This window comes from Lonchura striata, chromosome 5 (genome assembly GCF_046129695.1).
Source record: "Lonchura striata isolate bLonStr1 chromosome 5, bLonStr1.mat, whole genome shotgun sequence".
In the NCBI taxonomy this organism is placed as follows: Eukaryota; Metazoa; Chordata; class Aves; order Passeriformes; family Estrildidae; genus Lonchura; species Lonchura striata.
In genome coordinates, this window is record NC_134607.1 from 2466506 (window position 1) to 2494496 (window position 27991).

A 27991-nucleotide genomic window follows, 5' to 3' on the forward strand; every position below is an offset into this window, starting at 1 on the left:
CCGCTCTCAAACAGTACCTGGTGAAGTCTCCTGTTTGACATGACAATAAAGTGTGGAGCAATAGGGGGGGTGGTTCTTTAGAGTTCTTTTGCAGTACACTGTACTCTCTAGTGATGGGTGATACTGACTGAATCACAACACTGCTATCACCAGCACAAAAGAAAAACACCGAAAGTCCCATGACCTCACTAAACCCTTTGGACAAGGTGTCAATAGCGTTTCAGCAGATCTCTCACTCTTGAACCTCTCAGTACCTCTGCACTGGCTGTGCTGCCGGGGAGGCAACAGAAGTGTTCTCTGCTCCACACCCTTTATCCTCAGGTACCCTCGAGACAGCTGAGGATGCAGGTGTGTTTTTGTTAGTAAACCGAACTGAGAGGAAAGCCTGCTCCTCCCTGTTTAAAAGTGAACACCACCACCACATTCCCAAATCAAAAGGAATCCAGCACGCGCGGGATCCTGCTGAAAAAGACACACACGGACCCACAGCGAGACAATGTGTAACAGCCTGCTGGGCAAAGCAAGAGCTGGTGGGAGTGGAATAGAAACTGTGAACCTAACTCAGTACAGGAAATCTAAGTAAAACTGCAAACAGCGTGGCATTTTAATTGTGTGTACTGATGCTCAGAACAAGGCCAGCATCAATACTGAGGTACATTTGAGTTGTCTGACTGCAGAAGGTGTCCGCAGGGCCTGCTCACGCCACTTGGCATCTCCGTCGGAGCGGGATTCATTCACACTCGCACGCCGCGCTGGCCAGGGCGCCACGCAGCGCTCCGTCCCACCGGGGGCGTCCGAGCCCGGCGCCGCCCCGCCCCGCCGGCTCCCCCGGGGCGCACGGCGCCGTCAGCCCCGCTCGCCCCGCGGCGGCGGCAGCGCCGGGCGGGCAGGGGCGGCGGTGGCGGCGACCGGGATGGCGGCGGTGGCGGCGGTGTCCCCGGGGCGGGGCGGCCGTGCCGGGGCGGGGCGCGGGCGGACAAAAGGGGCAGTCGGGCCGGATCGCCGCCGTGAGCGGCGGCGCGGGGGGCGCGGGGAGCCCCCTCTGCTGACGCGGCGGGACTGCGGGCCGAGGTGAGCGGCGGGACACGGGCGGGGGAGCGGGGGGACCCGGCCGGGCGCTGCGGAGCGCCGAGGGCTGCCGGCGGTGCCGGGACCCGCCGCCTCACCTGCGCGCCCGGCCCCGCGGCGCTCCACGGGCAGCGCCTCCGCACCTGCGGCTCCGGGAGGCGGGATCGGCGCCCGGTGACAAACGGGGATGGACCCGTGCCCGCGGGCGGGGGAGCGGCCGGCCCCGGCTGCTCAGCCCCGGCGGGGAGCTGCGTCCCTCCCAGGGATGCTGCGAGCGCCCGCGGGCTTTATAGGCAGCTACGGTGTTCTAAGCAAATGAACGGAGTGCGTGGACTTTCACTCGGAGCAAAGCAGGAAATAAGCCCTCAAAATAAGTCCAAGATATGTAGCAAAATATGCCAGAGTTAAACATAAAAAAATCCCTGAATAACTCGTTTCCTATATCTGTGTACGTTTAAAACGATGCTGTTGATAGCAGGAATGATCTGCAGCAGCAGAGATGGATACAGAAATCCCCACAGCAGCGTGTACTCAGTAATGTTTAAGTCATTTCACAAGGAGTGATTTCATCAGCGTGGTGAGTTTTGTGATTAGACAGATTTCGAGGTGTTTAAGTAGAAAGTATTAGCCTGAGATTGCTTCTCAAGGCCTTAGCAGAAAGACAGACACAAGTATAACGAGAAAACAGAGTAGATTCCATTGTCATTTTCTGTCACAGGTACATGGACAAAGTTATTTTGAATTAAAATATTGTGGGCACATCAACTTTTTTTTCATCTAATTCATGTCAGCTGAATGAGAGTTAGAACTGAGTATCAGTATAATGAAGAAGAAAATCAGTCTTTATGCAAGCTGTTTGATATCTTCTGATGTAAAAATGTCACCTCTGTAGAGAAAGTCTCTCTGAAAAAAAATATTAACAAAATTGCCAAGTTCTCCTGTTTGGTAGGTGTCTGTGGTCGTTCTTTTTAATGATTTCTGTATCAATAGGCCATTGACCATAAGACCATTTAGAGCAGACTAAAAACATTGAATGTACTCAGCTTCTGCAGGGTAACAGCCTGCTGGGCAAAGCAAGAACTGGTGGGAGTAGAATAGAAACTGTGAACCTAACTCAGTACAGGAAATCTAAGTAAAACTGCAAACAGCGTGGCATTTTAATTGTGTGTACTGATGTTCAGAACAAGGCCAGCATCAATACTGAGGTACATTTGAGTTGTTTGACTCACAGTCACACTGTGCATATCAACAGTTTCTCTCACCTTCCCAATGTGGCAGCAGTAACTGGGATTCCAGAGGCACCTGTAGGAGATGCCACCAAAGGTCATAGATGATGATGAGTTTTCTGACTGCAAGTGTCCTGTAAAGTGTCCCTGAATGGGACAGGCTGGAGGTGCAAGGTGACAATGTGGGTGCTGTGCTGCGCAATTCTCAGGGGACCGGGTGAGGGAAAACACAGCCCACAGCTCTCCCAAGTGTGCCAGCTTTTTAATATTATGAATTATGAGTTTAAATTAAAAGTGTTATTTGGTCCATTGAAGCTCAGCATCTGCCTCAGTGTTTTTATAGGTTATGACCTTGGTGACCAGCATCCTTGAATTCTACATTTAATATCAAGGCATGAATCCCATAATCTGTCTGCTGAGGATGCAGGCAGGTTCATTGCAGGTCCTTTAACTTACAAGCGGATGGGGTGGTTGAAAATCCATCAGATTTTAATTTTTAATTTGATTGAACACATCTTAAAATTAAGACTCAGATTTTACTTTGTAACTGTACTAATAATTATGAGTTTTGCAAAACCTTTTTTGAACACCAGTAATAACTTTTCTGTCTGCACCATTTATTTTAGGAGCTTTCAAAAATGCAAAAATCTACTCCAAAAATTTTTCCATTCATAGATTATTGAACCATTTATATTGTCATACATACCGCCAATGACTTGGCCGTGCAATTCAATAATCAATTTTAAGCAAGTTCTTATTCATTATATAAGAATCTTGACCTTTTGGTGGGAGTACAAAGGGCAGAAGATATTTTGAAAAGGAAACATAAATGTTAGAGCAGAATCTGACTCCATCTAAACCTTACCTCCTTATCAGCAAGTAGATATCCCTGAGATAGGTGGTGCTGTCACAAAAAAACCTCCCAGAACAGAGCCTGGCAGAATCTGTGTGTGGTTTTGGGTTTTCTTACTAGAATAGTTTCACTGTGGTATCAATACATTCTTACCTTCAATGTTCTTAATTCTTCCCATGAAACCTCTTGGGAACTGAATGTGTTCATCTTGATAGAAAATAGTTTCTTTTTCCGTTTAGAAGCCATTGAAATGAGATTGTGAGCACTGAAGGAATCTGTAGACTCTTTAAGGAAAATGATGCTTTATAGGCTTACAAACAATGGCTTTTTAAAGCAGACACAACTGTGCTATCTATTCTTTAAGGTGGAAATCTCCTGATCTGTTACAGTAAGCACTGCTCTCTGAGTGCTCTAATAGACAACATGGAAATGCTGATGATACAAAAAAACCCCTTGAATTTCTTGAAGTCCTGACTGAATCAGAGCCCCTTAAACATTTTCAGTAGAGATTGAAATACAGAATATCAGTATATGCTCTTGGCTGTAAAAGGTTTCCTCCATTTAAAGTCTGCTGTATGCATTTATTTTGCTACTGAGGTTACAGAACTTGCTTAGGAACACATTTTTTATGTTAAAATATAATAAAATGCTTAATTCCTATTCTGTTTTGAGGTAAGAAAACCTCTGTTACATTCCCAGTGGAGGCATGTTATCATAGTAACTTACTGAGCATAAAACCAGAAATGAAGTGAAATGTAAGAAGTACAGCGTGTATTTTTTAGATTCACAAAGTGTCCTTTAATAGCTGTTTGAGGCAATATTAAGAAGTGTTTTGTGTAAACAGTCTCCAAGGTCATTGATGTTAAGCTGACTGAGAACACGGTAGGAGACAAAGAATTAATTTATCTTTGCTCCTTAACCTAATACTCTTAATTTAAGAGTTCATCTAGCACCCTGGGTTAACTAACCTGCCCAAAAATGAGGAATGATGACTTAACCTGTCATCTTTCTAAGAGAATCTCAGGTTGCTGATGGTCACATTGCAGCGTTTTGCCCTGAGCTGTGCTGGTTCCAAAGGCAGGTGTCCACCCGTGGCTCACAGCCTCTGGCCTGCGAGGGAAGAGGGCCAAAAGTCAAAGGCAACTGCTGCTCATTGACAGAGGTCATAGGAGAGCTGAAATAAAACAAAACAAACAAACAAACAAACAAATGCCCGAGGTTTTAAAGTGTGTATTGCTGCATGCCAGATATTGCTGTTTCTCTGAAACCTCAACTAGCTCTTCATCTTCAGTCGCTATGTCAAAGACTTGTCCTTGTAAAATGGCACAGAGATTTGTGCTTGCAGCCGTGAGGATGATGTCATGTTTTGAAAGAGGTGGCTATGGATTGAAGATATATATGCAAACAACCAAGCCTCTATTTGTTTTTCATTTAAATTTAGTTTGCATGGGCAGCTGGTAGAATCTGAAGCAGTTTGAGATAGGCTTTGATAGTGTGGGGGTAAAGGATGAGGGTCCTGTCTGTCAATCCATATTTTTGTAGGCAGGCACGGGACATTTTGAGCCTGAACCCTGGAATTAGATTATCAATAGTGGTTTTCTGCTTTCATAACCAGTTTTAAAATATAGTATATCATACATGGTTATATTTATAGCTTTACTGTGATACATCTGCTTAAAATATGTAAGGTTGTATGCGTGAAACATAAAGGCCATGTAAACTGCATTGGTAAGTTGTAAAATACATAAGGGTAATATATAAACTATAACGAATGCATTCAGTGCATTGTACTAAAGAATCATTGTGCCTGTCTTAAAATCTGTTAACACAGCAAATCTAATCAAATTGACTACAAGTAAATTTCAGATCCTTTTGTTTTCCCCAACTCACCTGCTGGCTTGCCTGGTTTAGCAATGTTCCTTTTTCAAGAAGATTTTCTGTTCTCTTTTGCTAGATTAAAAACCACTCTCACAAATAAAACCAACCTGACTGCAAAGTAAAGACGTTGTCAGCATAATCTTTCTACTGAAGATGCTTCATTATTCAATCAGTCTTGTGTTCATGAATTGCCATAATTTCCATCATATAATTAGGTATTTGGAGAGCTGCTTTTTAAATTTGGATCTAGACCTCTTTTCATCAGAACATTAAGTATGTATTTGACTTGAAATACATTATTTATTCTGCTGAAGGCATTTCACCATTGAAACTGAGCTTTAAGCATGCTCAGTCAAAGCTTTATAGGGAAGCTCAAAGTTTTTTGATCTGGTTGCAGGTTTGGAAATGATCTCTGTTGCTGACATGGGGTCGTGCCACCACCTCCTCAGAGGTGTTGTGAGGTGGACTCTTACTCTGAATCAAAAGCAATTACTCACAAACATGTACAACCTCTTTGGGGACTGTAAACCAAAATCAGTTTGCCTTTTCTTCCCGTATAAATGAGAGAAAGAAGGGAAGGGTGAGATGGGTGGTAGCAGATTAACACAGCCTGCTGTGGAGAACCATACATGCTCCACTTGATCAGCTCTGCACAGATCCAGACCTGAGGAACACAACAAGTTCATATTATTGTAGCTTTTGTGTGCATTTCTATACTACACCTATGCACCCAGATTTTTAATATTAGGATAGAAATCAGTAAATGGCCTCAAGACAGGTAATTCTCAAGAAGATCATTTCTAAGCCTTGCTCTGAAACTAAATTAGACCCATTCTGTACACCTTCAGGACAGTGACCCTCCCAGACTACCTTTGCTCAGTACTGCCCATCCTGGAAAATACATTTATTTTACACCATCATCCTCCTTGCTGGATGGGCCTTGCATGGAGACAGCTCGGTGGGCAAAGCCAGCACACGAGGCTACAGCTGAGCTGTGGAGAGCATGACCCAAGAACTCTTTTCTAGCCTGTGGGAGGAAGGTATTATCACAGTAACAGGTGTGAGGTAGCATATGTTGCACTTTGGGCTTTTGTTGTGGTATTGTATGGTTTGTTTACATGTCTGAGCTCTGCACTGTGTTGACTTATTATAGGTCTTTTTCAGGACACAGTTTTTGTCTCACACAGATATAGACATTTCCGTTGTATGGCCCTGTGAATGTGAAACTAGCATCAAGTTTAGAAATGAAGAAGAAGACAAAAAGAGAAAAAGAAAACACCTTTTTTTAGTATTTTTTTTTAGTATTTTTTTCCCTCACTATGTCGTTGTGAAAGTTAAAAATAGTAATACATGTGCAGGAGACAGCTGATCTTTTATGCTTGGTCTTACTACATTTTATCCACGATAGCTCTTGCTTTACTAGATAACATTTAAAAACTTTCTGAAGTGTGAAGAAAGGCAATTAATAAATTTCCATTGGTACCCACAGGCTACAGGAGTACACCACTACATCCCTAGATGTTTACTTTGTAGGTGAGAGCCAAACAGCTGGGTTGTTAAACCTCCAAAAACCCAGCACTGAGTGCTTTGACTGTTTCTCTGCTCTCTACTGAGATTAACTGCATCCAAAGAACTGACACTTTAAATGTCCAAGGGAGTGCTTCAGCATCCCTGGGATCCTCCAAACCCTGCTCTGCCATTCCCAGTTTCCCATGCATGGATCTACAGAACACCTCGGAGCTCCTGCCTGAGCTCGGGTGGAGTTCTCAAACCAGGACTGGGTCACCCAGTCCGTACTGCAGTAGTGTCACATTGGACCTTGCACAGAAAGGGACAGGGATGCACTTGTGGGAATGTGATCAGCCCTTGGCCACCACTACACCCAGTAACCCACTGGTCTAGATGTTGCCCTGGGAAATGGAAGATCCATTCAGGTATCTTCTCCAGTGACTATGGAATGATTTAATCCGATTCAGCTTCACTCTGGTGTGTGTATGAAGCCCTGGCACCTGATTCAGAGTTACAAAGCCCTTGGGGTGACTGGGTATCTGGAAATCAGGTATGGTGCTGAAATGCACAGAGTTCCTCTATGGACATCACCCTTTTTTTCCCCAATTATTTTTTGGATGGAAGAGAGAGACACACAACAGTACATAAAGCAAGCATTTAAAATGGGGCAGGGCATCTTTAGAAGCAAATAAAGCACCTAAAACTACTGTCTCTTTAAAAAAAAAAAATCTGAATTAAAAAAAGCCTTTTAGCTCACCTGTAAGATACATTCAGATAGGTGATCCCTTGGAAGAAAGGCTGTGGTATTTCCCCTTAGAAAGAAGGTTGGGTCACACAACTCCCCTCAAAGCTGGTGCAGTAAAATTCAGAAGACCTGATCCCAGCTTCTCTTTGTCATGGCTAAACTACACAGCTTTTCAGAGCTTTCAGAACTCTGGATATATTTCAAATCATAGATTATAAGCATCTTCATAAGTCAAGCAGAAATGCTACAAATAGAAAGCAAAAAATCCAGAAGATGAAACTACAAACTGTATAAAACACATAATATCTGCCAGCTGACACTGGTCTGTAACATGCTTTTCTCCAGCCACATTAAACACCACTATCCACTGTAAGAGGATCCTGTGCTTCTGTAAACCAAGTCTATTTTCATTTATTTAGTATCACATTTTTGTGAGTTTGCTTATGCAGTACTGTATACACATTAGTGATGAATAATTTTGCTTTGTGGAAAATGTAAATATAAACTTCATCTAAATATTGAAAGAAGATCACAAAGGCCCTAACCTCATCCCAAGTATAAAATTTAAAGCTTTAACAAGACTCCAGCAATGTAGCAAACCAAATACATACCAAGCAGCATTATGGAATTACCTTTTGCTTGGTTTAGTTTAATTTCTGTGAATATTTTATTTGCATTTTATTCATTTGACCTGCTGAGAGTGTGTTTAAAATTAGAAAGAAATCGAACCAGCAGAACTTCCCTTTGTTGCTCTCCAGGATCACTCCATTAACAAAAGGGATCCGTTTTTTAGTGATGGAGCCAGGAAGCAAAGAAACCATAAAAAGCTGACCAAACCCAATGCCAGATAAAACCAGAGCATCTCCAGAAGGTTGTAATTAAGTTCCTCATGAGGCAGAGCCTTCCACTGCAGCAAGTGTCCAAGGCCGTGTGTAATTGGAATAATCCCCATCTGCAGCTCTGATGTTGTTTCCCTTGATAAACCAAATAAAACAATCCTAATGACTACAAAAACATCAGCTCTGCTTTCCAAACACTGCTCTCTGTGTTACACAAATGCTTGCAGTATTAGACACAAGCCACATGTGCTGAAACCTGTTACATTTTGCCATTGAGTTTGTGGTGCTGGTTGTGAATAACTTCCCCGTTGTACAAGCAGGCAGCTCCACTGATTTTACTGGTTCCTACTGTCTGCTGCTCCATATGTAAAGCTATTAATGGGTTTAAATCTTTCTTATATTCTGTTTCTATGGTGAGTTGCTTGTAATTTCCATGGCGGTGACCTCCAGCTGAAGAAGATGTGTAAATTTGGACCTGAATTAGACTTAGGAAATCCTGTTTGAGTTTTTTTTTTGGTACTTTGCTGCCTGGGGATTTCCATGGGTTAGAGTGATTTAATGCTAGGCAGGTTGTTGCAAACAATGTAGGAAAGCATCTTGTACTAAGTGAAACTACTAAGAAACTATACTTGTCTCCACTAGTTATATTTATCAAGATTTTCCAATTTCTATCTTGTTTTGAGCCAATATAAAGTAGCAGCCATCTAAACACTGTGTGTTTGAATTGCTGGACATCTGCTGAGTCACTGAAACTTTCCTTTGACTACTCTTAAAATAGTTATCTTAGAAACACTCGTGTTCTGACTGGAGAAGTAAAAAGAGTAACTTTAAGAGCATTTAAACTACTTCCATTTACACTGAAAAGACCTTGCATATCACGGAGTCCTGAGGTTGTCTTTTCATGACTTGTTGCAGAGGAAGATGTCTCAAATCAGGAGAACCCCCGGGCACTTTGTCCTCTCCAGCTACCCCAATGGAGCACCAGAAGAGGAAATCTACAGTAACCTCCAAACAGTTCCAGACACCACAGAGCAAATGGAGTTTGATATCAGGTATCACACTACATTAATACTCCTTCTGTCCTCCCCAAGTACAAAGTGCCTGAATTTCCAGAATACTGCTAAGCCAAGTAATCATAGTGCAGACTACTGGAAATGGAATAGATGCAAGTGTAGATAACCTGTGGTGCTTAACACTGTCTGTGCAAGATTATGCTGCATTAAATGTCTGTAAGTTTTTATCTCGCACAGGGGCACAGATATGGCTCTTTATTAGAGACCCACCTGTTACAGCAAGCAGCTGAAGAAGCCATTTTTACATAATTCTCCAGGCGCCACTTACAACAAACTAGTAGTGCTGCCTTGGGTTTTTCTTAATCCCGTACATACATTTTTCCAGTACCAGAGTCAGGGGTTGCTTTTGTCCCTTATCTGTGAAAATTCTTTTCTGTGGTTTTTGTGGTGGTTTTTTGTAGGTGGACTGACCAAACAAACCCCAGGAGTTTTCTTTCAGCAGACTCCAGAATCATGCTCTTATGCTCTTACTATTCAGCAGATCTCATAAACAGATCTCAGCAGAAATGCAAATGAAAATAAAAATGTATATTCATATTATTTGTCTACCAGAACAAAAACATGTGTCTAAGAGAATCTAGATCTAACTGGAAATTTTCATCAGGAAAGCATAACCAGTTTTTAGCATCAGCATGTGCCACAGACATTGTTCAAGTTTCTGTATATCCCAGAATCTCCCTAAAAGCCTTAAGGTTTTGGTCAGTTTGTACCTGGAGACCCACACTGCACAGTGGAACTCATTGGAGTAAACTGTTAGATGACAAAGCCAACATTTTTGTAAGATTAAATATCTTGAAAGGTTTGAACTGAAGGCAATTTCAATATTTTGACTTGGGGGAGGGAGTGGGACAATCAAAAACCCCAAACCAGAATCCCATTGTCTATATAAAGAAATTAAACACCTAAAAACATCGATATGTTTTTTCAAAAGTGCCAAATATGCAGCTTCTTATGAAAACATCACAACACTTAATGTATGAGCATAAAAAATAATCACTAAACCCATAAATAATGGGAAACAAACCTCCTGTAACATTCCACTTTTACGTTCCCAGTTTAGCCCAGCTGTTGGGGGATTTACATTACCTGACTTTTGCAGAGTGCTTTTGAGGAATTGCTGTTGCAGGGTTCTGCTCTAACATGTACACCCTGACTGCCTTGCAGCTCAGCTACTCAGGTTGGCCGTCAGCTGGCTCTGATGGGGGATGAATTTAACAGGAGGCACCACAGGACATTAGAAGAAACACTGCTTCACCTGGCACGAGTGTAAGTTACCTTATTGGCAGATCCTTTAAAAAAATCATGCTAGACAAACAGGAATGGTAAAAAACTATTGCTGCTACTGCTGCCTCATACAGAACATAGAAAAGCAAAGCAGCTTGTTTTACAAGGAAAAGCTTTATAATGTAAAGTGTGAATTGTTTCCACAGACTACAGCCATTTAAAGTCAAAAGACTTGTATAGTGTCTTGCTATTTCAAATTCCTCAGAGGCACAGTAACTTTAGACACAATTTTAAGAACAACTGAGCAATGAGAGACCTGCAGCCCAGTGTGGGATTAACATGTTACTGCATGTGCAATAATGTACCCATGCACATCCAAGAAAACATGGCTGGAACTAGTTTGAACTGCTTTTTATCTGCTGTGCGTTGGGGGGTTGTCCTGCATAGTTACTGACATGCAGCAGTGCTCTTACATGAGATACTCAGCTGTGTCTGAAGCCCCAGGTACTCCACCTTATTTTCTCCTTGCTTCTGGGAGGGGATGGTCACTCATTGCAGACCTACCAGAATGCAGTTCAGTTACAACTGTGTAACATAACATAGAAATTTATCTGTATATAACACCTTCTACTTCAGCAAAGGTGGATGCACACTCCAGAGAGAGCCTGTGGCATTGCTGTGTCAATCTTGTATTGCTGTCCTGATTCATCAGACATAAACATCCCTCATTGGGTTATGCTCTTCTAAGTTTGAAACAACCATAAAGATTGTCACTTTTATCACTTAATTCTGAACCTAAATTACCTTTAGATTTCAAAGGTCTTCTTCCTAAATATTTAGAGAAATATACATGTACACATACACCTTCAGGAAGGAATATACTAAAGGTTTTTGTTTGGGTTTTGTTTTGTTGGTTTTTGTTTCCTAAACACTGCTATTTTATTTGCCACTTTTTAGAATAAATTTTGTATCCTCATGCTTTCTTTGTTTTGTTTAAATCATCAGGGTTGCAGTCAGTGTTTTCCAGACATGGAATGTTATTAAAAGTGTTATAAGAAGCTGTGGAGATGTGAGCAGTAACTGGACAAAGCGGATCACCGGCTGTGGAGGCTGGGTATGCTTCCTCCCTTTTCTCCCACCTTTTTGTTGGCACATAGGAAACAGGAACACCTCACTCCCTTGTAATGTCAGTGAGTGAAGTGGCTTCAGGCTGGGGTTTATCCCTTCGTTTGTTGGTGCCCCCTCAGTGCCCTGTTTTTTTCTCTTTAGGCTGAAATGTCTCATTTAAAGACTTCCCAAATCCCACCCAACTCACGGGGTTCCATTCAGAGGGAAGGCACCTGCCACTGTCAGATGCTGGAAGGGTCTCCCTGGGGAGATGAGCAGAGCTGCTGCCAGCAGCACTTACCCAGAAAAGAGAGGAGGATTTAGTGGCTGGAGCCCCCAGCACAATGCAGACCCTCTCTGCATTCCTGCTGCAGAACCTGACCCTGCTCTCAGGCCCACACTGACCTCCCACATGGACACTCTTTTAGCTTCCTTCCACCTTCTTTTTGCTGCTTGTTATTTCTAATTACCAACCCTTTTCTTCCCACAGACTTGCAGGCTGCCTGTCAGGTGCCTCTGCCAGAAGCTGGTGCCTGCAGCCTTGCTGGTTGCTGCCTTTTGGTGGGCCATGAATTATGGACTGTAGAATTAGCACACAGAATTTACAACAGGAGGTCATTGCTGGACACTGACCAACATCACTAACACCCCAGTGGTGGCAGCTGGTTTGTTTTTCAAATTTACACTGATAAAAATCTCTTTAATATTTAAACTTAGGCGAGTGCTGGGTCACTGCTGTTTCTTATCTTTTTTAAATAAAAAACTTTTAAAATAAGGGGGTTGTTGCTGGATAACTGCCTGACTTGCTAGTTTTGAAATGTGACTCCAGGCAATTAGAAAGTCTGTCTTTTTTGTGTTTATTTTAATGCAATATAAAGTGTCTTATTTCCTATAAAGAGTTTGTTAAAGAGATTCTGGATGTGAGGAAAACTGAAGGCATGCTGGCCATCCTTTAAATTTTAACACTGTAAAAGCAATAGTAAAGATTAAAACCATGATACTTTTTTTAAAATTAAATTGTTGCTTCAAACCTTTTGCAGTGTTTGCTTTATTTTCCAAGACTTTGCTATCACACATTCATGGCAGTATCCTCTGCCCCTTCTCAAAGTAAAACTAGGAGCTGCCCAGAAAAACACTCCAAGAACTTGATGGATTGTGAGAAGGGATTTTCTCAGAGGATGCATTTCTTTTTGCAGGACATGTGCCTAGGGGGAATAGAAGCCTGAGGGGAAAATGAGCACAACTTAGAGGATGCAGATGGCTGGGGTGTCACCCTCCTGGATTCCATGGGTGCCCATTAGGGCACAGCTGAGTTTTTCCTCTCTCAACATCTCCCATTTGTGCCTGGTTATTCTCTCTATATCTGAGTGCATCTTCTCTTTTTGCTGTTGAAGCTGGTTTTCAGTATCCAGCTATAAACTCTGTTGGTGAGAGAAAATGAAAGTGCAGCTCTGTGGTTTGGGTATTCCCCTCAGCACAGGACATGCTTGCTTCTTGCCCAGACAAGCAACTGTTACCCTTAAGTGTTATTTTTAAAACAGGAAGATACACTATTCAACGGATTTATGATCTAAGAACTCACCAGAGAAGCTGGAGTTTCGAGTTTGAGTCTGTGCTTTAAAGGAGACAAGGAATTCTTCTTTAGTAAAGACAAATGCCAAATCAAGCCAAATTTAAGCATGCTGAGGAATATGCTTCCTCTCTTTAATGAATGGAGCCTAAATCCCATTATGATCCTAACTGCCAATCTCAAAAAATGTTTCTGGGAAAAAAAAAAAAATGAAGCTCCACTAGACTATTTCATTTGACAGTTTCATGCAAAGGATTTTGAAATATCTTTGAATGACTTCAAATGCAGAGCAAAAGGAAAGCAGGCAAAGAAGGAATATAAAAGGTAATGGCTCCAGCATACCCCAGAAATTGAAGCAGCAGCAGCATATCTTCCAGTGTCATATTTTCCCAAAATGCTCTCAAGCTGATGTGCCCTGCAGCAGGAGGTAGGCAAGTTTTTTTCTAGAAAAGCACAGTTCACACACCTGGAACTGGAGTCATACACAGGCCAGAAGTTGGCCCAAAAAATACTAAAATTTTATCAGTGAAACTGATTGCTCCATTGACCTCCGTAATAGCAGTGTGATAGAAAAATATGTTATTATTTAGTAAAGGGTAAAATTTAACATCAGGAAGGTCTAATAAACAAACTATTAATATGTAATAAAAGTACCAGCTATGAAAAAATGGACTCTTCCCAGCTGAGTCAATTTAATACTACCAAATACTTATTCCTAGATAAATAACCTTTATGCACAGTGGAGCAGTGATGAACAGGAGACTCTTCACTTCCTATTTCATCCAAGAGTTGCTGGGGTGACTTTGCTTTTTCCCACTCTTGTATTGAGTCACCAGAGAGGGGAATTTCATCATCCAGCATGTATGGAGCAAAACACAGTCTCAAAGAATACAAAATTAAGTCCCAGCAAAGAAGTGAAACACAAAGCAAATGGCATCCAAAGCCACAGCAAGCAGCACCAGCTGGAGCAGCAGGGAGCAGTCATTGCCAGGCTCCTCTTTCACCTGTGGAGCACATTTAGTTAATCCTTTAGTCAGAGCCCCACAGTGACTCAGGGGACCCAACGTTAATTCTGTTTTTTTCACTGCACACTTCCTGATATGTGACAGCACTTACAACACTTGATTTTCTTCCACATCCTGTTTCTGCTTGTTCATAGGTGAAGGAGCCACACTGGTTTCTCACCTAATTAAACAAGACCCAGATGATTGGAATGCTCTTATGGTACAGATTTCCCTTCAGCATTCTTCAGCTTACAGGAGTGCAGAGGTTATCAATGGTTTGCAAACAGATTTCTAGCATGGATTTCCCAAAGAGCTTTAATTCCCAGCAAAGTGTACAGCAAAGTAAAATGGGGGCGGGGGGGAAGGAAAAAAATTATGGCAAGAACACTACAAACAGGAATCATGTCTCCAACATTTCCTCAGAAAGGTTAAATAATTAAAAAGAAAGTCCAGAAATTTCAAAGCACTAAAATTTGTGCCACCAACATAGCACACTCAGTTTCAACTATCATAAAAGCTGGTTTCAAAGTCATCGATGTTGCATTTGGTCTTACAAGGTGCAGTCAGAAACTTCTAACACAGGATGATCCAGTCTTTAATAACAGGAATGGGATTTAGTTGCAGTATTCTAACTGAACACTTTGGTATGCTTTTCTGCATAATTAACACCTTACCTGTAACATAGGAACCTTAACTGAAATAATTTTCTTTATAGTTTTTCCAACCCTTAATCACCAGCCTCTAGCAGTCAAATGGTGAAGCTGAAAAACTCTGCAGTATTTTACTAATTGTTAATGTTTACACATGCTAAAAGTGGAATTTGGACTGTGAGGGCAGGCACAGCTGCCAGCTGCAGTCCACAAAGGAACTGTTTAATAATACAGCCCACTTAGCAATGATAATAAGGGCCAGTGTTTTAAATTCGCTCTCCCTGTCATAAATGTGAAATTACAGAATGACTGGTACTGTAATTGGAAGTTCTCCTGCATTTCATAATACATTATTGAAGATGCTGTCAGTCATTTGATTTAAGTAATATATCCTAAATTTTTTCTATATATCTGTTAAATATAGCATTAAAATACCAAAATAAAAATACAAACTGGGAAATGGGAAGCTCATTTCAGGGGGGTTTGGGACAACTGCTGCTCTCCAGTTCATTTCTTGCTGTAAGGCAATGTAGATATTATATTTGTTTAGCTTTTTTTTTTTTTCTAATGAACATTTCTTGTGTAACTTAGCACAACCAATTTGGCATTGGACAACTGGAAGGAAAATTACTTCCATCCACACGTGGACAGAGACAATAATGATGCACCCCAAAGCATTAAAATAGCAAGAAAAAGCTTAATAGTTTATTTATAGTTTGACCTTAAGAAAATAATGTTTCTAGTAACATCATCTGCCTCACTCAGCTGCTACCTGGCAATGTGGACACAAAATAAGAGAACTTTACATAGATGAACACCACAAAAGCCAGCTGAGTAAGAAAACAGGAGCATCAACACACTGAAAGTCTTCCCAACAAATGGCTCTTCTAAATGCACCCTCCAGCCCACAGCAGAGCCTTCCAGAACTTCAAGCCAACAAGCCCTGTATTCCTGCAGAAGATCCCTGCATCAGACAGCCAAGGCTACCAACTGGAAGCTGAATCCACACCCAAAAAACTCCCCCAAAAACAACCGAACGAAAAAACACCAAGAGGCAAAGTTGCTTGCAGGATTGAGGCCAAACAGTGCTACTTGGCCTGTTTGTTGACAGCTTTGCAGTCCTGACACAGATGGAGAGCCAAACTCCCCTTTGCACACCTGAGGAACTCAAGGAAAATGTTCATTGCAATTAGTGCTCTTTACATTGTGAGAAGCTGTGAATGTTTAAGACTTCCTCTTTTGGGAGCACAAAGTTTTAGATCAGAAAAAAACCCGAGTTGTGTGGATTTTTCTCAAAAGGTTATTTAAGTCTCTGCTGCTTCCTCATCTTCCAGAGCATCTACATGCTTATATTGTTTCCAGGCCTTTAAATTACATTGTTTGAGAATGGCTCCTAGTTGATTCCCGGGCCCCACTTCATATGTGTAAGGAAATTCTGTTCCTTGCTTTCTTTCATACACTGAGTGCATGGTCTGCTCCCACAGCACAGGTGACACCACCTGCTTCACTAACAGCTTCTGAATGTGCTTTGAGTGCATGTACTTTTTGCCATCCACATTGGAATACACACAGAGCAGCGGTTTCTGAATTTCAATGGATTTTAGCACTTCAGCCAGTGGCTCTACTGCTGGTTCCATAAGTCTGGTATGAAAAGCCCCACTGACTGGAAGCAGTTTTGTACGTTTAAAATAATATTTTCGGGCATTCTCCTGCAAAAACTCCAAAGCCTATAAAAGAGAGAGAGAAGTGAGTCTTGCACAAGAAAGGTTTTCTCAGTCACCCCACAAGAATCACCTTACCAGACTTATTGATAAAGGGAATCCTTTCCCTGCCCAACAACTGAACAAATGCCAGAAAAAAACCCCCACAGATCAAATACTTTTGTCTGGACAAACTGAAGCCGTACGTAACACCCACACGGAAGTGCAAAGTAAAAGTTTTTAAAAAGTGAAATGCTCAGTTCAAGTGAAGGAAGTTAAGGATTCAGAATTCATTCGGAAGCAGTACCTGTAAGTGTCCTGCAATGACTCTGCTGTCTGGAAACAAATAGTTTGAAACTGTGCACACGGGGTTCTCTATACCCAGCGATTCACAGTGTTTACGGGCTTCCAGGCAGGCAAATTTGTAATTTGCCTCTCGCCGGCCGACAACCGAGAGCATTCCACTGGGGACGGCTTCCGACGCCTTTTGCATGGCTTCGGCGCGCACTTTCACCGCGTACAGCGCTACGGAGAGAAACAGAGATGCTGCGTAAATGGGAGCGCGGCCACCAGCGCGCAACAAAGGGCGGCTGTTCACTCTCGAGAAACGTCAATGCTTTTAATGCCGTGCTACACGCGTTAAAGCCAACAGTCGAAGTAAAATTCGTCCTCTAATTAAAAACAAAACAGCAGGAGGGACACAGCGATAACAGGCAGCGCTTTGCCAGCAGCACGGGCCGGCGCTGGGAGATCCTAGCAGGGAGCTCCGCACGTCCCGCAGGCACCTTCGGCAAAGCCCAGCGCTCCAGCGAAGACCAGCGCCGCGAACTCGCCCACGCTGTAGCCGGCGGCCGCCACGCAGCGCTCCACGACCTGCGGGCACAGAGCAGCGGCGCCTCAGCCGCGCCGCGGGGCGGCCGGCCCCCGCGCCCCCCGCGCCCCCCGCTCACTTCAGGCTGCCGGTGGTTGAGCTTCTCCACGGCGGCCAGGGAGGCGACGAACACGGCGGGCTGGCAGTGCTGGGTGCGGTCCAGCGCGGCCCGCGGCCCCTCCAGGCAGAGGGAGAGCAGGTCGTAGCCCAGCACCTTCTCGGCCAGGCGGTACATGTCCCGCACGCCGGGGTACCGCTGCAGCCCGCGGCACATCCCCACGAACTGGCTGCCCTGCCCGGGGAAGAGCAGCACCGTGCCCTCCCGGGGGCACCGCCGCTCCCGCCTCGCCGCCGCCGCGCCCGGCTCCCCGGCCTCCACCGAGCTCTGCAGCAGGTCGCTCAGGCTCGCCGCCCGGTCCCCAGCGCCGCGGCGGGAGCTGCCCCACCGCCGCGCAGCGCCGCGGAGGCCGCCGCGCCCGCTGCAGCCACCAAGCCGCCATGGCGCCGCGGCCCAGCCGCCCATGGCCGCCGCCCGGGAACGGGCGTTGCCACGGGAACGGGGCGGGCCCCGCCGGCAGCTCCCGCCGCGCTGGGCGCCGGCAGAGGCGACGGGAAGGAAGGGAGGGAGGGAGGGAGGGAGGGAGCGGGGGAGATCGGTCGGGCCGCCCCGGCGCTCGCCGCCCTCAGCCCCGCGCGCCGCCCTGGGCCCGGCCCGCGCCTCCGCCCGCCCAGCGCCGAGACCCGCCCCGGCCCCGGGACCGGGGGCGGCGCTTGGCCGCCGGGCAGAGCGGCGGCGGCGGCGGCGGCAGCGCGGGAGGAGGTAACGCCGGCGCTGCCCGCGGCGCGGCTCGGGTGGGGCGGGACAGGGAGCCCGAGCTCGGCTCCCCCGCGGGTCCCGCTCCGCGCATCCCCCGGACGGGACGGGACCCGCGGTGCCGGATGAGGCGGGCGGGGCGGGCAGCTCAAGGGCGGACAGCGCTTGGGCAAACACGGCTTTTAGCGTGGAAAGTGCTTCAAAATAAACAGAGCAAAGAGCCAAGCTAGGAAGCTTGCTGTTAATTCTGATCCGGCACACGAGCTTTGCGGCGGCTGGCGGCTGTGCGCGCACGGCGGAAGGGCAGAGCCGGCTCCTCCGGTCCCGCGGGACCGGCGGCGCTGCCGCGCACACCGGGCACATCCGCTCTCCGCGCTCGGAGTTTCCACGCCGCTCTTTAACTAAAGGTATCTTCCTTGAACTAAAGGTATCTTCCTTCAGTGTCGCCGAGGAACGTTTCTTTAAGGGTGAAAGAAAGGGCTTTGGTTTTCAATGCCGAGTTTTTGAGCGATACTTATAAATCAGCCGGAAATGCACTGTGATATAATTGGAGCGTTCAACGCTTAAGATTATTTTTTTTAAAAAGAGAAAGTTGGCGTGCCGGAGTTACAGTTGTGTAACGACTTTGCATGAAGCAAGGTTGTGAAACAGTATCAAGCATTGAGTCAGAGCAGCTCAGTAAAAGTGGCTGTAAGTACGGCTTGGGAGAAGGAAAATGTGTCATAATAGCAAGAAGTTATGTTAACTTTTTATTTTTCTCACTTTTCTATTCTCTACGTTATTTTGTACGACGATTTCTTCCATTTGTGTCAACCTCCAGATAAAATACCTAGAAGTGCTCAAGTTAGATGAAATATATGGGCAGTAACATAGGAGATACGGGACCATATCCCAGTCCATGGCTGCCTCTACCTGTAACATAAATGTCAATGAGAAGAGATTGAGAGGAAATGGCAAATTCTCCCAGTAAAAATCTTGCTCCAGTATGCATTTCAGTTCCCTGTATGTGCTTAAATCATAGATTTATTTGCACAACTTTTGCTCTGCCACATTGAAAGAAGTGTAACCTAGGGAGTGAGATTTTTTTGTTTCCATCTGTACATCTGGCATTATAGTCTTCAATAAATACAGTATTTCAAAAAATATAAATATATATTATAAACATGCACTTATTAGACATTTATAGTCTATTTATATTATATAACATTTATTGTTTGAAATGTCTCTATTACTTCAGATTAGATAACCTGCCTTTTTCTTTGTCATAGATTGTGATATAAATTTGATTTTAGTGTTGCAGCTTCCCAGGAATTAAAACCACAACAACATAAATAGTTTATCAATATAAATTAGGTATATTGTCTTTAATTTTTCAGACAGTTATCTTGGGAAGAAGCCTTCTTCCTGGGGAAAATTTGCATGATGCCTTTCAGACCTGGGCAGAGCCCTATTTGCCCTTAAAATAATGTATGGTAGAGGATGAGAGGGAGAGTGTGTGTCTTGGGAACCCCCTTCCATGGTATGCCCAGCCCATCTCCAACCCCTGGGAGCCCCAGGGCTGCCAGGGTGACTTAGCCCTGCCGGGAGATTTTTGTTTGTGTTTTCAATGCGATTTTTAAGCCCCATGTGATTGGGTAGCCAGCCCCAAGCTGCACAAGAATGGAACTAATCAGAAGTTTTATCAGCACAGGGGTATAAAAAAATGGGATGAAAGCAGTTCTCCTTTCCTACCTTCCTTCTCCTTCCTGCTGACAGAGTGCCCCGAGGAGGGAAAGGCACCTGTCTTTCAGACACCTCCTCAAGGCAAAGAAGTGTTTTAGTTCATTTTTCATCAGGCTGAAGCAACCCAGCTGCTCTGTCATAATATATCTAATCCCACCTACAGAACAGCCTATCCCTTTCTTTGGGTGCACAGTGTTTTTTCCAGAAGACACAGAAAACTTTTGTTAGTTTTTTCTTTATGTTATACCACCACAGAAAAACAGCAGGGAGAAGCCCATTAGGCAGTAAGTTTAACTACTGCAGCTTTCCCCCCCTTTATTTCTCCTTTTACTTTATGTAGCTGGAACCATCTTTGGGTAGGTCAGGTGTTTTGAATACCTGGAATAATTATTCTAACACGTATGTAAATCAAAGTGGCTTAGTGCAGCCCTCACTGCACTGCTGAAACTACCTGAAGTCACACTAGGGCTAAACAGAAAAGGGACAGCATGATGAAGAATATGTTGCAGGGCAGAGGTAAGAAGTGGAAAAGAAGCAAACAAGTGTCTGTGAGAAGAAAATATTTCCAACCTTGGTGGTTCTTAGAGGCAGATATGTGCTCAGTACATTACAGATATCATTCACAGACATCCAGCATTCCTCAGTATGAAAATGAGGGTGCAAGGATATTGTGCAACTCACCCTGGAGCTGAGATATGATTGGGAAAGTAGTTATTATTTCTAGGTTGAGTAATGCTGCTGCAGCCAGTGGGGCTGTGCTAGCAAGTCTGTGGTGTGTTAAGTTCTCACCAATTCATGTCAGGTCATCAGCTGTACACAGAAAGGAAGGCAGGGCTGATGAACCTCTGTGCTCACATTCCTTTTAGAAAATGTACAGGCTGTTCTGTAAACATTGCACAGCTCTTGTACTGCACAGGTAAACAAAGACTGCAGCACTGGCCAATGCACAGGCTCTCCAGAGCATCTTGCCTTTTACTCATTCTCATGCTAAAGACCTACATCAGGCAACCACACTCAGACAGACGTGGCTTCTTCCATGCTGTTTTCTGAGTTACCTGTGTTTTTTTACAGAAAGTCAATACCAGTATTTAATTTCTTGGGAATGAGAACACAGGAACTTCCACTGCTGATGGACAGCTGTGGTCTTGCTGCCATCACATCTTGCTGCATGGTTTTGTCCCTCCTTCTCCTTGCAAGATAGAGTATTTTGCCATGCTTGGGAAATCCTGAGGGATACGACTGGAAAATACAGCACATAATCAATTAATAGCAATAGTAGTTAAAAGACTGGGATACCAATATTCAATTCCAAACAGTATGTTCAATCTCTTAATTACTATTTCCTCCCCTTTGCTGTGCATGAGTGGCTTCACTTCTCTTGTTTCTTTGCTTTGTGCCTTTCCTATTTCCCTGCCTGGTTTTCTTTTTCGTAAGAATTACTTCTGTTTTCTTCCTCTAATATGCTGGATATATCATTTATTCACTTATGACTGCCACAGAGCAGTATGGTTTCAATTTTATAGTATTTAGAACTTTCAGCTTACAGAACACTTTCAGACTTTGTTCTGTGGGAAGAAGTTGACAGAACCCCTGACAAAGACTGTTGCTGAATGCTGAACCACCCTTATATTGTTAACACCCAAATAAAGCATAAAGCCCTTTGAGTTCTTGCTTATCACTTTTGAAAAAAATAGTATTTGGCAGCCATGCTGGATTTGCACATATCACAGCGTGTATAGAGAGCTAAGCCTGGCCTCCCTGTAGGCAAAGCAAAAGGGTTAAAAATTAGATCTTATTAATTTTCAGTTTCTAACTTAAGCTTTGGGAATTACTCATCTGAAGGCAGCCGAAGAGAATCACTGTGCTCAGAGCTCTTGCTCCCATCACACCTTGTTGCTCCTGCATGTGGCACTTGCTTCACATCCCAGTAAAAGCAGAGCCTTTCACGCTGTCTGTGGGGATGACAAGTGGTGCACACAGCAGCTGACAGCCTGCTTCCTTGGGAAATAACAGCACAGCCCCAAGTGCAGAACAGGGGCACTCCTCTGCTCCACTTAAGATGCTTCCTCATAAGCAGAATCCACTAGGCAGAAGTACGGCAGCAATAAGCCCTGCAGATTTTTCCTCCCTCCCTTGTCCATCCTCCACCCGAGACCCAATTGATCCCATCACAGCAGAATACCACATTGTCCTCCCCTTTCTCCTCCTCCGAAGCCTCAGGTCTGAATTCTTCCCTGCTTGGCTCTTTCACCCATTTTGTTTGGGTTTTGACCTTGATTTGTATCTCTGATGGCTTTGCCTGCTGTCTTTTTAGTGTATATTTCTATTCTGCCAACTTCCCCAAGCCCACAGCCCAGGCCTACCTGCCCTTTCTTGTTTAACCTCTCAACATTTCTCAACGTGTCCTTTACCAGTCCCTCCATGCTCAGTTTGCCTTCAAAACTCTGCTCTGCTTCTATCACCAGGATTCCTCTTGATCCCATGCAAATTGCATTGTGGTCCCAGCTACTGAAATCTCTCATTAAATCTGTGTGGGCAGAGCCCTGAGTGCAGGGACAAAAACCATAATGCAAGAACTTTCTTGCTGCCCAAGCTTACCCTGATCTCCAAACAGGAATTCACCGGGTGAGAGCTGTGACAATGCAACCTCATCTGTGCCATTTCCTATTGGTTTAAGCACATCTGTCACAAGTAGGATTTCCTCTTCCCCACTCCCTGCCTCCTCATCCCAGCAGTCATGACTAAAGCAATAGAAGCTTTGAAATCCAGGGAAACACAAGAGCCAAGCCAGTATCAATATGGCACTTTTCTCTGACAAGGATCTGAAATGCTCATTGATCTAAAACTTTATTTTCTCTCCTGGGCCTTCTGCAGTTGCTCTTTCCCCACTGCTGCAATCTCTCATAATCTCTCTCCTGCATAACGTATGAACAGGAATTGGGTGTATTTGCCTACTGTATATTTGAAAAAACATCTTTCGAGTTCTGCCCTTTTTTAAACTGTAGTTCTAATGTTTCCATTTCAGTAAACTAACCACAACTCTTCTGCAGCATTTGGCCTTTGGCCAGAAAATCTGCAATGAAGCTTTCTCCTCCTTCCTTGCTTGCTGGTTTTCCTGCTGCCTGTACCCTAACTAAAGCAGCATGGCCTAGCAGAGCAAGTTATTACTTAGCCCTACTTCTGTAGGCAAATTTAATGGACTTGGCAGCTACAATTGCTGCAACTGATTGAATGCCTCGTGAAGGAGCCAAAGGTGTACTCCCCATGTAGCATCCAGATCACCTTCCTTGTTTAGCAAAACATCAGTTAAGTTCTTACCTTCCCATTATCCTCCAAGGTGTTTGTGTTCTCAAGTGTCTGCTACTGATTCACATCCCTCTGGCTCCCACTGAGCATCCTGCAGACAACATCTCACATTATTTGCCTGAGCACAGGAAAGCACACGCTCTTTTCTTCCTTGGCTCTGCCATTTCATTGAGGGAATGGGCTTTTTGGTGAATACAGAAATACACACTTCTTACTGCATTTATTTATTTTCCAAGTGCAGTTCATATAACATCAAACTGCTTTATTCCTCTGCCATACTTATGGGGGAGGAGATTTCTGTAGGTAAAATTCAGTAATCTTCATGCACTCAGCTGAGAGAGAAGTAAAGACCTCACTTCCCACTGGCTCCCCCCTCCCCAGGGACATATTCCTTTTCAGGTGTATTGGTACAAGATCCATTAATTTCAGCTGCAGTCTCTCTCAGTGACAACACTAGGCTGTGCATCAGATCTTACATGCCTATTTTTAAAATCTGTTAGAAATGGAAACTTTTGCAGTTGCATTTTAAAAGTTCTCTGCCAATCAGTGTTTGGTTTTGTTTCAGGTTCACTGTATCAATGGAAGTGGTACCAGCCTGGGCCCCAGCAGTAGGTTTCACACTCCTGCCACATGCAGGAGGATTTTTAGGAAGCAATATAACCAAAAGGGAAATCCCAACATGGTATCAAACTCTACAGAAGCCATCCTGGTGTCCACCTAACTGGGTGTTTGCTCCTGTTTGGGGAACTCTCTATACATCTATGGGGTATGTTTTTCACATTATCTTAAGGCACTGGCTTGATCTCAAAGTTGCATTTGGTATAATGCTGGACCAGAGGATGTGTCTGTACTCCTGTAAGAAATTGTGTCAACCTGCCTCTTTAACAGGTAAAAACATGTTTTGGGAGTTGTGTGTGGGTTTGATAGGACATTTTGTATGCAGAACTATCCGCATCAAAAGCAGGAACTTGAAAAGCTGCCATTAATTTGCTTTCCTCATTCATTCTGAGTGGAAGAACTGCCAAGCTGCAAAGAACACAACAAGGCAGCACTGGGATTTCTTCTAAGTATATCCTTCAGGAGTTTTAAGAAAATTTAAGAAAAAAGAGGTGGGGGAAATTAGGATAGAACTGTTCTAACAGCTCAATAATGCAATGGATGAAACTGAATGCTAGACTATCACTGCCATGTTCTCTCATTTTGGTTTCATTTTCTTTCCAGAAAAGCTTTATAATTTTTATAGCCTCATGTCTTGTCCCTCCCCACCAGTCCTATCTTTTCTTTCCCCTCATACAGACTGTACTTTTTAACTTATGTAAGTGGAATACTTGTGTAGTTGAAGAGTTAACATTTGAATGAGATCAAAACTGACCTATGAATAAAAACATGCCTTTTATCAAGGATAAAGAGCTGGGTGGCTTTCCCAACTTCCTTCAAGTTGATTGCACAATCTGTAATCCTGTGTGTGGATTCCTCACCATGAATCCGGGTAGCAGGTTAAATATCTTAAAAAAGTCCAGATTGTGACAGCTTATCACTTACTTTGGTAATAGCAGAATCTGTATACTAAGGTGGATGGTCTTGGTTATTATACATCCAGCCCAGTGAAAAGCTCATACTTAGTACCAGCCTTCTCTAATCCATCATGCACACACATTCTTTGAATGACCAAGACATTTCATTCCTCTAGAATCTCAAATATAAGGAAAACAACAAATAACTAACAGCAAGATTGAATAAGCTTACCTGTCTTTCTTGACACTTAGCTTCTTAGATTTGTACATCACAGTATTGGTCTGAAGTTGAAGTCCACGTTGTGCTTTGGAAATCACTTAGGAAATGGAAGCTTCTAATGTTTACCCTGCCCCAGCTTTATTCTGTTTTCATTATTCTCTGCAATCAAACTGACAAAATTGTTCAGACCCTGTGAAAGTTATGGAAGTGATGAAAGGGTTCTTCCTGCTCCCCATACTCAACTGTGCTTTGGGATGCTACTCAATGCCATTCATTTCATCCACTTACAAACTGGGGTTTGATTAATTTTTAATAGATCTTTAAAGCACCACGTCCCAGTACCTAAACAAAGTTTCTTCACTATTTCCATCCTAGACTTGTTTCCATTTCAACATGGCATTCTTTTTTTTAAGACAGAAATGCAGTAGTTTATCTACTTCTACACACTTAAAAGTAAGAATTCTGGCATGATTGGAATTTTTCTCTCTCCATGTTGTTACCCAGCTGATCAAACCTTTGCTGTAAGTTACTTTGCCAAGTAGGGCCTGGATATCTCAATCTTCCAAATTAATCTAGACCCTGGCACTGAACGCATTTCACAGATCAAGAATGTGTGGTAGCTTTAAACAGTGTAGTGAATGACACTTCCCCTTTGCTCTCTGCAGATATGGCTCCTACCTGGTGTGGAAGGAACTGGGAGGTTTCAATGAAAAGTCAGTGATTCCTCTGGGTCTGTACGCAGGGAACCTGGCATTAAACTGGGCATGGACTCCAATATTTTTTGGAGCTCACAAAATGGGATGGGTAAGTGGAACACGAAGGTATTAGCATGCAAGGTTTGTGTCATCTTTTCTCCCTGAAAATGGGCCTGAATACAAAATGCGGCTTGCAGAACTTTTCTAAAATTCTCTTTAATGCATGCCAGCAGCTACCTGAGAGAATTTGCAGATCTAGACTATCCTTAAATTGGTAAGATTTCAAGCAGCTTTCTGCCAGTCTTTGGTAAGAGCTCTGGGTGACCAGAAAACAAAATTTATGCCTTAAATTTATGCAATTCCTAAGTCTCTCTGGCAAACAGCAGTGATGAGCAGCTTATTACAACATTATTCAGGTGGTCAACACCTCTTTTAGAAAAGACTAATTTTCTGCAGCTCTCTGAAGAGAAACAGCTCAATTATTCTCAAAAATTAGAATTGGTAATAAAAAAAGTAAAATATTTGCTGGTACTCTAGCTGTACATGCAGTGCTGTAACAGGAAAAGACTGCAATCCATTAGCAATTCATTCACACTTCATCTTTTCAGGTGACATGAACAAACCAGACAGGTTTGCTTTCTCCAACTTACTCTGGGAAGTGTGTCACTGCCCACTAAAGGGGGTATGGATCAGAGAGACTTCATTCTCCCTCTCTGCTCCCAGCTGTAATGCCCTTTCTTGTATTGTTTTATGACTCAAAGTGGTTTGTAACTCAGTAGAAATCTATCTTTTTCTGCTGTCTGGTTTTCTGAGAAGGATTTAACTCACAGAGGAGTAGAATAGGTGCCAGAGTTGGGTGGAAAGTGACACACAGGAAATGCAACAAGTAAAACAACACTAACCACCTTTTGTGTTTCAGGGCTTGGTGACTCTCCTGCTTACAACTGGTACAGCAGCAGCTACCACTGCTTCCTGGTACAACATCAACAAAACAGCAGCTTATTTGATGGTTCCTTATTTAGCTTGGCTAAGCTTGGCTTCTGCGCTCAATTATCGGATCTGGAAGGACAATCGCAACAAGAAAAAACCTGAATAAGCAGTTTTCAGCCCAAACATTTTTCTTCCACAAGAATTTTTTTATATAAAGTTATGGCCTTATTTTTAGATGAACTACTTCTGCCCTAACTTTGGTATTTACAAGTTGACAAAATAAATGCAACTTTACTAGGCAAGCCACAAAGGGAGGTATGTCTGACTGGGTTTTATAGCAAACTAAAATAAAGTCTTGATTGGAAAGTGGTAAGTGCCATGTTCCAGTTTTATATATTACATGACAACAGCATTGTAACTGTTAGCAGAAGAAAGCAGGAACTCAAACTTCCTTATGTGCAGAGGAAGAAATCCAACTACACACTAACACAGTTTCCAGAAAGGTGTTCCTAACAGTGACAGGGATGATTGTGGCCCGAATCTTTCATATTTACCACTAGGCTTTTGTGCTATGTGTCCCACTACAGCTACCAGATATTTGTCTTCTGGCCATTGTACTCGGGAAACATGTAAGACAAGCTCTTTTTAACAATTTGTGAAGAACTGTAGATGCATTCAGCTAAATGCATTAAACTACATGTAAACTTAATAACCTTGTCCCTTGCTGGTATTTTAAATTGTTTTGAGCGGAAAAACACTGAAGGCAGCAGGATGCTACAGCCTCAAGGACAGCCCCTTCATCTCTCCTCACCTTTGCAATGGCCAAGACAAACCAGGCAATTCAGAGCACCTGTAAGAAACTGTGAGAACCCAGTCACAGTATTTTTTTAATAAAATTTAAGTAAGGAGCCCAAACCAGTTCAGGTTCCCCTGAGCAGGCCAGCATAGTGTGACCATCACTTTTGGCTGTACAACCCCGCTCTCCCTTCTGCCTCACCTCCACAACAACTGGATTTTCCCAAGTTCATTTCTCTAATCTGTGCTCCAGTCAGTGGAACAAAGCAGGTTCCTGTAGACCAGCCTGAAATAGCCTCAAATATTCCTTTTTGTTCCAGATCATGAGGAACAATGTGCTACATCTTTGCAAAGCTGGAAGCAAGCTTTAGAACGCTTACACAATTTTATAACTGTACTTTCAAGCACATCCTAATTGCTGCAAACTAGCTTAAATAATTACTACCCATACAATATATATATGTCATGGCAGGCAGCAGAATTTTCTGCAGCTGGCACATAAAATAGCTAAATTTCAGCCAAGTGATGCTGGTTTGAGGAAAGATTAGGAATGATTCATTTCAAATGGGCACCCACTGCCAAATACCTCTTAGGCCCTAAACTTCAAAGTCCAAAGACTTGGGCTCTAGCAGTTTTTTCAAAACTCCTTTCATTCCTTTAGGCTTCTGCATTCCTGTG

The 27991-nt window shown here is 43.5% G+C and overlaps 3 protein-coding genes across 4 annotated transcripts; 2 read left to right on the forward strand and 1 right to left on the reverse strand.

Annotated features, from left to right (window-relative positions):
• The first annotated feature begins 976 nt into the window (after positions 1 to 976).
• Positions 977 to 12552, forward strand: LOC144246299 (uncharacterized). The gene is made up of 5 exons (XM_077783196.1): positions 977 to 1071; positions 9034 to 9170; positions 10356 to 10457; positions 11421 to 11529; positions 12013 to 12552. The coding sequence occupies exons 2-5, from the start codon at positions 9040 to 9042 to the stop codon at positions 12106 to 12108; spliced, it is 438 nt and encodes a 145-aa protein (XP_077639322.1). The 5' UTR covers positions 977 to 1071; positions 9034 to 9039; the 3' UTR covers positions 12109 to 12552.
• Positions 12553 to 14393: 1841 nt separating this feature from the next.
• On the reverse strand, positions 14394 to 17840 carry MCAT (malonyl-CoA-acyl carrier protein transacylase). Its single transcript, XM_021535515.3, has 4 exons — positions 17397 to 17840; positions 17232 to 17319; positions 16754 to 16971; positions 14394 to 16473 (listed from the first exon to the last, which is right to left on the reverse strand). The coding sequence occupies exons 1-4, from the start codon at positions 17838 to 17840 to the stop codon at positions 16051 to 16053; spliced, it is 1173 nt and encodes a 390-aa protein (XP_021391190.2). The 3' UTR covers positions 14394 to 16050.
• A 230-nt stretch (positions 17841 to 18070) lies between these two features.
• On the forward strand, positions 18071 to 26891 carry TSPO (translocator protein). 2 transcript variants are annotated; one of them, XM_021535494.3, is made up of 4 exons: positions 18071 to 18137; positions 23725 to 23925; positions 25559 to 25697; positions 26508 to 26891. In XM_021535494.3, exons 2-4 carry the CDS (start codon positions 23738 to 23740, stop codon positions 26682 to 26684), a joined length of 504 nt encoding a protein of 167 aa, XP_021391169.1. In that variant the 5' UTR covers positions 18071 to 18137; positions 23725 to 23737; the 3' UTR covers positions 26685 to 26891. The 2 variants fall into 2 exon arrangements, with proteins under 2 accessions (XP_021391169.1, XP_077639323.1); XM_077783197.1 differs by lacking the exon at positions 18071 to 18137 and adding an exon at positions 18203 to 18538.
• Positions 26892 to 27991: the final 1100 nt, after the last annotated feature.

Coding starts and splice junctions, on each gene's coding strand:
- LOC144246299 (XM_077783196.1), top strand. CDS start 9,040: ATGTCTCAAATCAGGAGAACCCCCGGGCACTTTGTCCTCTCCAGCTAC. Junction 10,458..11,420: donor CTGCTTCACCTGGCACGAGT/GTAAGTTACCTT, acceptor TTAAATCATCAG/GGTTGCAGTCAGTGTTTTCC. Junction 11,530..12,012: donor TCACCGGCTGTGGAGGCTGG/GTATGCTTCCTC, acceptor TTCTTCCCACAG/ACTTGCAGGCTGCCTGTCAG.
- MCAT (XM_021535515.3), bottom strand. CDS start 17,840: ATGGGCGGCTGGGCCGCGGCGCCATGGCGGCTTGGTGGCTGCAGCGGG. Junction 17,320..17,396: donor TCAACCACCGGCAGCCTGAA/GTGAGCGGGGGG, acceptor CTGTGCCCGCAG/GTCGTGGAGCGCTGCGTGGC. Junction 16,474..16,753: donor TCATTGCAGGACACTTACAG/GTACTGCTTCCG, acceptor TCTCTTTTATAG/GCTTTGGAGTTTTTGCAGGA.
- TSPO (XM_021535494.3), top strand. CDS start 23,738: ATGGAAGTGGTACCAGCCTGGGCCCCAGCAGTAGGTTTCACACTCCTG. Junction 23,926..25,558: donor ACTCTCTATACATCTATGGG/GTATGTTTTTCA, acceptor TGCTCTCTGCAG/ATATGGCTCCTACCTGGTGT. Junction 25,698..26,507: donor GAGCTCACAAAATGGGATGG/GTAAGTGGAACA, acceptor TTTGTGTTTCAG/GGCTTGGTGACTCTCCTGCT.